Genomic DNA, 11,515 nt, shown 5'->3' with positions numbered 1-11,515 from the left:
ACACACACACACACACACACACACACACACACACACACACACACACAGTTTCACTCCAGTTCACACCTTCACGAATGTGACCAAAACCTCTCCCGCGCTGATCGGATTAACAACGACCCCCCTGAGAGAGATTTGCATGCGACAGATACGCAAACTGCAGTTTACGAGTTAGGAACCACTCCACGTGCACAAGGGCGGCTGTTTTCTCTGAAGCAGAAACTTTCTGAATCCACGCCTCAGAGTGGAGGCTTTTTTTTTTTTTTTGGAAAGGCCCGGCATCGTTTCAGGTTTTCTGTGCGTGCATGAGTAAACAAACAGCAGCAATGATGGACAGAGTGACGTTTGTGCTACTCAGCAGAGACGTAGTCACATTCTACAAATACTGCAGGTCCAAACAAACATGCTCACCATTTAGGATGTTCTGAAACTGGTGTTTTTGCAAAACAAAAATCACACCCACTAGCTCTTGTTTTGTTTGTTCCAGAACAGTTGAATCCAAAACGGTGAGTACACGTGTTTGTTCGGACCCACAGTATTCGTAGAATGCTCATGCTCATTCTTCCATTTCTTCACTTCAGAGGCTTGTTCGATATTTGAAGAATGTGAGAAATGCTTCAGTGCAGCAAAGTCGGAACGTCCCATAAAACACAGCACCACCGTCACGCAGGCGCAGGTCAGCAACTTTCCCCTTAAAATGATGCCGGGAGTCTCAAAAAACTTCCACTTCTGAGAACCGGAGTCAAAAAATACAAACGCTGTTGACGTAAGGGAAAAGTTAGTTTCACTTAGAAACGATAAACAGAATTTTAGTGATTTGGTCTGACTCGCTTTACTTTTAGTCAATAATTGATTCAATTATCAGTTGTGATTCTTCTTTCATTCAACCGTTATTTATAAAGGTTGGTCTCAATGAGTCACAAGGACTCAGTCCAAGAGACCTCAGAGAAAGAAAACTGATTAATTTCGTTACCATTTCAAATGCATTTGTTTAAATGTTTTTACCGTTTGTTGTTTTATGATTTTTAATTGTTCATTACTTTTACGGCTTCAGTTAATTATTGGCCAACGGTGTCGTTTTTAAAATGCTACATAAATAAAGTTGTAACGCAACTATAACATTAATGAGAATATTTACACTTTTTTTTTAGGTTAAACAGTTTGCTATGATCGAAAGCTGCTACATCAGACCACCTTATCATTAATTCTTGCCAGACTAGAGCTCTGTGCATACAGTTTAATCAACTAGGTGCCATCTCTCCACAATAAATTAAATGTAATGTTTTAGGTCACCTGTAGATCATCACTGAGACAAAGAGCAACAACCTCAGTATGTCATGGATGTTTGCTCATTTCTATCACGATGAGACTCAACAGCAAGTAAAACCTGATGAACATCGGGTGAACACGGTTCAATAAATCGAGTAATGTTTGCCTCGGCAGCAGTCAGGAGCTTCAGGAACGTTTCTGGGCCACAGCCGCTTTAAACCTACAAATCCACTGAGTCACGCTAGCAAGCTAACGATGCTAACACATTCACAATAAAAACACACACCACATAAATACCTGGTCAGAACAAGCGAATCGCGTTTAAATCCTGTAACAGTCATCGAATTATTAGATTATATAAAAATATATATTATTAGTTTTACAGCTCTGCCTCGTTACTCTTTTAGCTTCCGGAAGTTAGCAACATGCTATCGAGCTAGCGCTCCTAAACGCTCCTTCTTTGTCCTTTTGTTTTTCCACCAAGAGCTCATCAGAACCTAAAACTATTTTAAATATATGGGATCATCACTCTAAATATTGTATGAATGAATGCATAAAAGCGATTTGGAGTACGAAATAACAATCGAACGCCGAGTAAAGTTAGCCAACAACATGAAACTAGAAGTCAGAATGCTAACAGATTAACACAAACCAAGTTTAATCTTAAATAGAAACTCAAGATAAATTAACGTTTGGTTATCAAGATAAACTCACTCAACTTCAACTATAAGGCTGAAGATAATTATTTTTATTGTTAAAATTAAAACCTCGCAATTGGAAGGACAAAGTTTTAAGCGACACGTGTTAGCAAACATGTCTCGTTAAGGCACTTTAGTTATACTTACAAACACGTTTTAACTCATTTGTTGGTGTTTTTATGTTGTAAATTGATGCCAGTATGACAACATTTAACCACGTTATTGGTTCAACTCACCCTTTTGTGTCTGAGAAACGCTGTTCTGGCAAAACTCAACCGGTCTAACTAACTACAGCTAACTAGCTTAACTAGGGTCGGCTAATCTTTTTTTGTTGCTGTTTCTTTCGTTTTGTTCCGTTTTCTTCTCGCTCAGCTTCGGCTGATTTTCTTCTTAGCGACGTCCTCTGCCCTCAGTCTGCGGTTCCGTCGCGCTGCGGTGGCATCTGTTTTGTTTTACGTGAGGCGTATGCGTCTTTTCTACTTCCGGTGACGTCACGGAAACTGTGAGCCTGTGATTGGACGACGCTCACTGAAGGTTTCGGGACGTTGCAACGATGTAAATGCCTGTCATTCAACGATTAATTAAAAGTTACTAATCGTATTATGTCACCAGGGGCCTTGTTTTTATTCATCCAGGACATATGATGGTCTGTCTGTCCCTCTGTGGACAATTTCTTGTAAGAACAGTCACCTCCTGGCACACGGGGTCAGAGGTCAAAACCTGACTGAACTTGTGCAAGTCCAGATTGACCTCATGTGAAGTAAAGAAGCATATAGCACTTTTCATAGATACAATCACAAAGTGCTTTACAGAAATACAAAACACAAGCTTAAAATTAAACAAAAACAGCAAGAACAGCTGATTAAAACAGTAAATAAAACATTTAACTAAAAGCATGTCTGAATAAAAGTGTCTTCAGTTGCTTTGTAAAGGAATCAACAGAGATGGTCACACAAAGAGACAGGGGCAGGGCATCTCACAGCCGGGGGGCTACAGCCTGAAAGGAAAGGTCACCTTGAGTTTTAAACCGGGTCTTAGGGAGCTTTAGGAGGTTCAGTGCTGAAGACCGAAGAGTGCGTGCTGGAGAATAGGGGATCATCGTTTCAGTGATGTACTGGGGGGCCTGTCCATTTAAAGCTCTAAAAGTCAAGACTAAAATTTTAAAATTAATTCTAACTTCAACAGGCAGCCGATGAAGAGAAGATAAAACCAGTGTGATGTGAGACCTTCTATTGATTCCTGCCTCGAAGCAGCGTTCTGGACCAACTGGAGACGAGCGACGGCAGATTTTGTTTAAACAAGTAAAAAGGGAATTACAATAATCTGAACGAGAAGAAATAAAAACACGAATAATCATCTCCAGGTCAGATTTGGATAACATTGCCCTCAATTTAGAAATGTTTCTCAGATGATAAAGAAGTTTTCTTTACCAGAAGCTTTGAATGTTTGTCCAACGACACTGACTGGTCGAACAGAACACGAAGGTTTCTGAGGCTCGGCTGAGAAGAGGAACCCACCGAACCGAGGTGTTGCTTGATCCAAGGAACTTTCTGTTCAGGAGCAAGGATCAGGGTTTCAGACTAGCTAGAATTTAACTGAAGGCAGTTGTTAGCTAGCCAGCCTTAATGTGGGAAACACAGTTTACTAAGTCAGCTAACTTGCGTTAATTCTGAGTCATAGAACGAACAGTACAGCTGAATGTCATCAGCACAGAAATCGTACGACACATTTCTGAAGCTACTGATTATCTTTCCAAGGGGGCTGATGTACAGAAGGAACAGAATAGGACCTAAGACTGAACCCTGAGGAACACCATACAGTAACGGAGTGGTCTTAGACTGTTATTCACAAACATTGAAAAGGTTCTGTTGCTTTACTGAAACTTCTCCACAAAAGATGATGATCTTCAGTGCTTTAATCAGCTCCAGCCCCAGCAGTGGTGATCCAGACGTCACTATATTACTATTATTCTTCAACATTAGTGGAGCGCCGTTTTATTTCCAGCTTTCTAGATGCCTGCTTTAAAGTACGTAACTCGGAACTGATCCAAGGAGCCAGTCTCCTCTGACTGATTACTTTCTTTTTTCAGCGGAGCAGTTTTGTCAAGTGATGTTTTATTTGAGGTTGTAAAATTATCAACAAGATCATCTGTCACTGCTCTCTACAGCATTACTCTGCAAGACAGATGAAAACAACAATGGAAGAGATTCTTTAAATTTGGTAACATGTGCAGCAGTCTCTGATAAACACCTACTATAATGAAATGTATTCTCAGTGACTGTTTAGTCTTTTAATGTAAACTCAAAAGTTATTAAAAATAATCAGAGAGAACACGATTTTGGGGATGTATTAACAAGTACTTGATATCTATGCCTTAAGTCAGGACCGGATCAACAGTGTGATGAAAAGAATGAGTAGATGTGTGGACATTATGGGTAAAATCAATTGACTCTATCAAATTAAAGGCTATGTTTAAGCTGTCAATTTCAACATCTACATGAATGTCCTGATGTATGCTCAATAATCCAGGTTGAAAAATCCAACAAGGTTAAGGCCCTGTTTACACGAGAACAGCCTCTGGAAACTTTAGTGTTTTTTCAATGTTTATTGGAGGTAATAAACAAAAAAAGAGTGGGTTTACACGAAAACGCTGTAGTTTCCATGTCAGTCGGGTTGCCAGATAAGAAATAATGAACTGTGGCTTTAAAATGTATTACGACCTAATTATGACCAATATTTTTGACCTAAACTGTCATATGTGCTGAGTAAAGATATAATAAGATGAGGTGTGTGTTTGTTGAACATGTGCACAGAAAAGGAGGGGGGTAAATAAGACATTTTAAATTTATCTGGGAACTGATGCAGGGCTCAGCTGCATTCATCTCGCATGAAGTGTATGCATGATCATACTGATGAATCCACTAACATCTCTTTGGAGCCTGGATTTTATTAATGTTGCTCCTACATGCTGAAAAAGGTCGAGTAGCACAAGAACACTGCTCTCTGCCATTTATTATAACTGTTGTTAGAGCAGGAAAACTTTGGACTGCAGCATGTAGTGCATGTGGGACTTCACAGAGCATTTCACGCCTCTGTGGTGGGTTCCCCGAAAATTCATCCAATTCATCTCCATTCAGAAAGAACGGTTGTTGTCATGTAAACGAACGGCCCAACAGCGGTTTCACTTCAAAAACATTGTGTAAACGGGGCATCAGGTCCTCGGGACGGATTCTTCTTTGTTGAAACGCTTCGATGGACGAGTTCTTTTCACAAAGATGGCCTCCTTCACTCCTCTCTCAAATCAACGTTCCTATCTAGCAAGGATGTGCACATGTTCATGAGTGACCTCTGGCCTGGAGATGAGTGTAGACCACAGAGTCTTGGCCTGATGATGTTGCTCTTCTGTGCTGGGCCATCTTTTTGGCCAGTGGCTGTTTATGTAAGACTGATCACCCTCCTGACACTGAACAGCATACACAACATTACTGTTTGTGCCGAGGGACTGGATCTTTGGGATGGACCAGTCTTTGCCGTAATGTATTTTGGGGTTTAAAAGCCACTGAGACGTCATATTTAAAAAATAAACGTCTCAGTTTCTCTGAAACTCTCGCAACATACGGAATGACCACTGGTCTGGGTTCCTCTATTTCACCTGATGGTTGACTTTGGGTTTCTTCTCTGCTTTCAGGAAGGCCCAGTGAGGATATCCACATTGCTCCAGGGCCTGTCTTGTGCAGGATTTCTCCTTCTGCCTGGCTCCATCTCCACAAACTCAGGCGCCAGGAGTCAGTCTAAAAAAAACTGGCATGAAGATGACACAGGCCTTTACTTCACCCACATGTGGCATATTTTGTCAACAGCCTTGAATTTTTAACAGACACAATACACACTGGCAAGACTGCTTCAGCTTTCTATATTTTCTTTATTTTTAAAAAAATCACAAGCAGACGCATAGTTAAAACAAAGATAAATTCTAAATTAATGCTAAACAAATAAATGCTAAGTCTCATGTTCATGTGGAGGAAGAAGCAAATTAAAGTTTTTTTTCCCTCTAATTTGTTAAATTGTCACTGATTTAAATGTTTATAATCAGTATAAAAGGGAATAACCGCATGGCAGTAAACCTTTATTACTTTATTAATATATATAATTAAAAAAAACTACGTGGGAGAACAAGGGTGGGGTGAGAACATGTAACAGGAAAAAGAAATGTGAGCCAGGTCATGTGACCTCGCGTTGTCGGGGTAACGCATTTAATACAGATGCGTTCGGCCAATCAGAAGCTCGCTGGCTCCAGCGCGCAGCCAATCAGCGTGTACCGAGCGAGGATTTAAAGTTAGACCTTGATTCTCTCAGTCGAGCAGTATCTTCCGCCATTACGACTCTTTTGCTGGTTTGTGAAGCCACGTTTATCTGAAAAAATAAAAAATAAAAATGGCTCTGCGAGTGACTACCAGAGTAAGTATCTACACGTCTTTAGAGCTTTTCTTCTCTGATATGCCTCGGAAGAGATGTCTTTAATCGTTCTGGGCTTAAAATGGATATTTTTCTAAGTCACCTCGCGCGTCGGTGCGACGAGTTTTGCTATCTTGTGCATTATGTGTTCATAATAAAAGCTTCATTTTCCAAGTTGTCAGCATTCAGCAACACGTGACCAATAATTTGTTGGATTTAATTGATTTCCTGCAGAATCGCCTCGGTTCTACCAGAACCGAGCTCGGAGGGAAGACGTGCTCAGTGATCGGGCCCGCAAAGCCTCGAGCTGCGCTCGGAGAAATCGGAAACATCGCAGTCGGCAAAGAAGTTCAGAAAAAGGTAAAATGTCCCTCCTGCTGCTCGAATTAACGCAATTTTAACACGTTTACTGGAAATGTAAGAAAGTAGCTCGTGTAGCCTTTAGCTTCAGTTCAAATAAGGGAGTTTAGTTTCACTATGGAAGCCCTCGAGGGGTAAAAAGAGTTTGAATTTTAATAAAGCATGGGAGACGCTGGTCAATTTAAATGTAAACATTTAAAAAAACTCTTTATTTTATCCTGTCTAACTACAACAGCTGTATTATTCAATGTATGGTAATGTTGTGCCTTCTGAGCAATAAAGATGAGCAAATTTTTTATTTGCAATTTTTCTCTGTCTTTTTCTTTTTGTCAAGTTGTTTAATTCTAAAATCCATTCCATTATTGGAAGTGAATAGTGCTTGACTCTAAAATCACAAAATTTAAACCGGGGAGGAAGGTCTAAACTTAATTCATCGATTCATACAAAAGCTGTAGGTTTTTAAATCAATTTATTTTTCTTTTTTTCAATTAAAATCATTCTAGAGTTTCTCTTGGAACTAAAATGCATCTCAAGAATTCAACTTTTCAAATGTAAATAACTTGACTCTTAATAATTTTACTATTTAAATGAAGAGAATAAGTTTCATAAAGAGACTTTATATATTTTAGGTAATCATGTTTTTAATCTGAAGCCCAGGAATTACTTGGTTTTAGAGTTTAACTGGTTCAAAATGGTTGCCACCACCACCTTACCTTAGCAACTGCACACAAAGTAAATACTTCAGTCTATTTAAACTGAGAGCTGTGGCTGAGTCATGAACTCCTCCTCCAGGTGCTATGAGACGGTGGACGTACGTCTGCAATCACTGTTGAAGCCGATATCATTCAAGATGTCTGCCAAAGCTGATCAGCGTTCTGTTAACTCAAATGTAGTAACGAATAATAACATTTGAAAAATGATAATTCTTGCAGAATGTCAAAACGGAGGCTACAAAGAAGATTAAAGTCACTAAAGTTGAGAAGCCTGAACCAAAGCCGGTTGCTCCTCAACCTGAGCCTGAACCGCAGGTGAGTTCTCTTCAGATCTGAAACTTTCTTTCAAGTCTGGTCAGTGCTGTCCTGCACGCCGAGGGACTGGACCTCACCAGGACGTCTGGACATGTCGTAGGTGCTGGAGACGCTTCATCCAATCCAGTCAGTGTCCATGGTGCAGCCAAACTTTGTCTTGTTGCAGGTTCAGCCTGAACCGACCTCCCCGACCCCCATGGAGACCTCTGGCTGCGAGCCCGCTGACCTCTGCCAGGCGTTCTCCGACGTCATCCTGAACACGGCCATCAGGGACGTGGACGCAGACGACTACGATAACCCCATGCTCTGCAGCGAATACGTGAAGGACATTTACAAATATCTCCGCCAGCTGGAGGTGAGCCGACCCAAAGCCGGACCTGTGGTTCGTGTCGGACAGCGGTTTAACGAGCTTCTTGTTCTTTAGGCTGAGCAGAGTGTCAGGTCCAGCTACCTGCAGGGTCAGGAGGTCACTGGGAACATGAGGGCCATCCTCATCGACTGGTTGGTGCAGGTGAACCTCAAGTTTCGTCTGCTGCAGGAGACGATGTACATGACCGTAGGAATGATCGACCGCTTTCTTCAGGTGAGACCCGGTCTTTATTCAAACATGATGTGCAGAAGACGTTCCTAAAGGCTGCCCCCCCCCCCCTCACAACAGGACCACCCAGTCCCCAAGAAGCAGCTCCAGCTGGTCGGGGTGTCCGCCATGTTCCTGGCCTCAAAGTACGAGGAAATGTATCCACCGGAGATCTCCGACTTCGCCTACGTGACGGACCGCGCCTACACCACCGCCCAGATCCGAGACATGGAGATGACCATCCTGAGGGTGCTGAAGTTTCAGCTGGGCCGGCCTCTCCCCCTGCAGTTCCTCCGCCGGGCCTCGAAGATCTACGAGGTCTGCGGCGGCGCTTTCGGTGCAGCTTCGACCGCCGTCAAAGGTCGTTCTCTGACCGTCGCTTTGTTTTCTCACAGGTGACGGCTGAGCAGCACACTCTGGCCAAATACCTGCTGGAGCTCACCATGGTCGACTACGACATGGTTCACTTCCCGCCCTCCATGGTGGCGAGCGCAGCTTTGGCCCTCACCTTGAAGGTCCTGGAAGTGGGCGACTGGGTGTGTAAACCGTTAATCTATTTAAAAAAATACAGTTGAACCTGCAGGGCGTCTTGACTTGTCCCTCCTCCTCAGGACGTGATGCTCCAACACTACATGGACTACACGGCAGAGAGTTTGATTCCTGTTATGGCGCACATCGCCAAGAACGTCGTCAAAGTGAACGAAGGGCTGACCAAACACATGGTGAGTCGACCGGACCTCTACCTCTCCCTGGTTGCTCTTGAGGCCCGTGTTGGAATTTAAAATGTGGTCTTTCAGGCCGTGAAGGGGAAATACTCGACCTCGAAGCAGATGAGGATCGCCACCATCCCTCAGCTCAAGTCGTCTGTGGTCAAAGATCTGGCGAAGCAGCTCTCCCAGTGAGACGATCCTTGGCACCGTGTGCTGATTTGTACAAATGTAATTTTTTAAAACTTTTTGAACATGTGCCATTTTAAACAGTTCTGAGACTGATCCAGCAAGTCTCCGACCCTTTACCCGTTTCATGATTCATGCACAGTTTTTGGTCTTCAAGGGGATTTTTACAAAATTTTATTTAGGTTGTGGCACGTCTTCAAAAACCGTCTGGTAGATTTAAAAACTTTTACTGCGTTCATGTTTGGGAGTGATTTGTACAGATGCTTTTAAATGATGTGAAATGTATTTTTAAACCTCTAATAAATGGTCTTGACCAGACCCTTTTTTAAAATTTATTTGTCACAAGGGGGCGATGTGAGACCATGTTTTTATGTAAGGTTGAAGGAATGTGAACTTCTCCAGGGGCATGGTTTTATTTTGGACAGATTTGAGAGAAACTGAAGCAGCTTCTCCTCAATCAGCCATTAAAACCTGGATGTATAGTTTCCATACGTGACTTTTGTTCAGCCCGTAACTTCAGATCTGCTCATGAATTTAACAACTTTACTGTCACGCTTCATCAAGGGCAAACGTTTGTCTTGTCCTGACCATTAATAGAATTTGAGTTTATCACAAATTGGCAAAATCCAGCTCAGGTTTGGTTTCCTAACCCATCTTTGACACTTGCAGCATGTTGGAGATTATCCTCAGCTACTACCATTTTAGTTTCCATTTTCAAGTTCTTTGTTTAATTTGTTGCTGGACCAGCTGGTCCTGCTCAGACCTCAGCAGTTGAAGCTAATGGCTGGGGTGCACAGGAAGCCATTACTGCCAACTCGTCCACAGCTGAGACCCTGAGGGGGCGGGGCTTGTACCTCACAGGGACTCATGTTGTGTAAGACCACCTGCCATCTGGGTGATGTCAGTCCAGGACCAAGAGGCCACAGGTCCTGAGGGCCTGCTGGGAAACGGCTTGAACACATCTGTTGGAGAAAGTCCAGAGACTGCTGCTGGAAGAACTGGGACCAGAACCACCGGGAGCTTGTTTTAGTTCGGCCACAGATTTAGAATCGCAGCCACCGTGAAAGACGAGAGTTACTCTGTTAGATATTTTGCTAACAGATTACTGGACACATTTTATTGAAACCAGCAATTGGAGTCAATCTGATTCAAGATGGCCACCATGGCTAGTGAACAAACTGGCTAAAACTTAATTTACTAACGAGCTAAAATTTAGTGTATCTGAGAGTCGTCCCAACACTCGTTACAGCACTGTCACGTGACTATTTGTCTGTTAGCAAAATACTTCATGAACCACAAGACAGATTTCATCTGAACCCCCAACAAGTATTTACTAACTAGAAGCTGAAATGAGCTAAATGCTGGGCAAAAGCCTAAACTAGCAACACAGTAGCTAAAAGTTTTAACTAGCAAAAACAATGTTAGTTAAATTATTGAAACTGTAGCTAAGAGCTAATTAGAACAGCAGATAAATGCTTAAGTTGGCAACAGTATCTAAAAGCTTTAACCAGCAAAATGGTAGCTAAGAGTTTGAGCTTTAAGCCCAAACAAGCAAAATGGTAGCTAAAAGCTCAAATGAGCAGAACATTAGGTAAAAGCTAAATGATTGAAACTAGCTAAAAGCTAGTTAGAACAGTAGCTAAATCAGCAAAACGGTAGCTAAGAGCTTTAACTAGTGAAACAGTAGAAAAAAGCTCAAACGATCGAAACGGTAGCTAAAAGCAAATATCTGCCGAACACTAAAAGCTCAAAGTAGCAAAAGATTAGTTATAGGCTAAAAGTAGCCAAAATGTTGCTAAAACGAGTAAAAACATAAGAGCTTAAACTATCAAAACTGTCACTAAAATTTTATCAAAAGTGTAACTAAAAGCTAAAATGAGCAAAACGGGGTAAAAGCTTTAACTAGTAAAACAGTAGCTAAAAGTATAAATAAGTAGAAGAATAGCTAAAGCCTAAACTAGTACTACAGTAGCTAAAAGCTTTAACTAGTAAATCAGTAGCTAAAAGTATCAATTAGCAGAACAGTAGCTAAAGCTCAAAGAGCTAAAGCTGCATGTAGCTGACTAACCTATTAACAACAATGGCTGTAACGGTCAGAATTACAGATATTGAGCTAAAATTTGGTGTGGTAGTCACTGAGAGTGATCCCTAACACATACTCTGAGCTCCAACAGATTTTTAGTTTATTCCAGACGTTTCCAGATCCAAACATCTGGTGTCTGATCTCTGGAGTGG

At 41.8% G+C, this 11,515-nt stretch overlaps 2 protein-coding genes across 2 annotated transcripts in view; one reads left to right on the top strand and one right to left on the bottom strand.

The window, feature by feature from the left end:
- Positions 1-2,421, bottom strand: part of LOC119424899 (AN1-type zinc finger protein 5) — a 7,518-nt gene extending 5,097 nt beyond the window's left edge. The window contains exon 1 of the mRNA XM_037692410.1: positions 2,201-2,421. The gene's annotated coding sequence lies outside the window, so the exon portion shown is untranslated. The remainder of the gene's footprint in view (positions 1-2,200) is intronic.
- A 3,903-nt stretch (positions 2,422-6,324) lies between these two features.
- Positions 6,325-9,592, top strand: ccnb1 (cyclin B1). Its single transcript, XM_037692279.1, has 9 exons — positions 6,325-6,422; positions 6,654-6,779; positions 7,712-7,807; positions 7,974-8,162; positions 8,232-8,390; positions 8,466-8,702; positions 8,780-8,920; positions 8,996-9,106; positions 9,182-9,592. Exons 1-9 carry the CDS (start codon positions 6,399-6,401, stop codon positions 9,284-9,286), a joined length of 1,188 nt encoding a protein of 395 aa, XP_037548207.1. The 5' UTR covers positions 6,325-6,398; the 3' UTR covers positions 9,287-9,592.
- Positions 9,593-11,515: the final 1,923 nt, after the last annotated feature.

Source organism: Nematolebias whitei, chromosome 18 (assembly GCF_014905685.2).
Source record: "Nematolebias whitei isolate Nwh7 chromosome 18, NemWhi1, whole genome shotgun sequence".
Taxonomy (NCBI): domain Eukaryota; kingdom Metazoa; phylum Chordata; class Actinopteri; order Cyprinodontiformes; family Rivulidae; genus Nematolebias; species Nematolebias whitei.
This window is presented reverse-complemented; position numbering and strand designations above follow the sequence as displayed.

What these genes read in the sequence shown, in the direction of transcription:
- ccnb1 (XM_037692279.1), top strand. Translation starts at nt 6,399, where the DNA reads ATGGCTCTGCGAGTGACTACCAGA. An exon ending in AATATCTCCGCCAGCTGGAG is followed by an intron (nt 8,163 to 8,231) that starts GTGAGCCGACCC and finishes CTTGTTCTTTAG; the next exon opens with GCTGAGCAGAGTGTCAGGTC. An exon ending in TGATCGACCGCTTTCTTCAG is followed by an intron (nt 8,391 to 8,465) that starts GTGAGACCCGGT and finishes CCCTCACAACAG; the next exon opens with GACCACCCAGTCCCCAAGAA.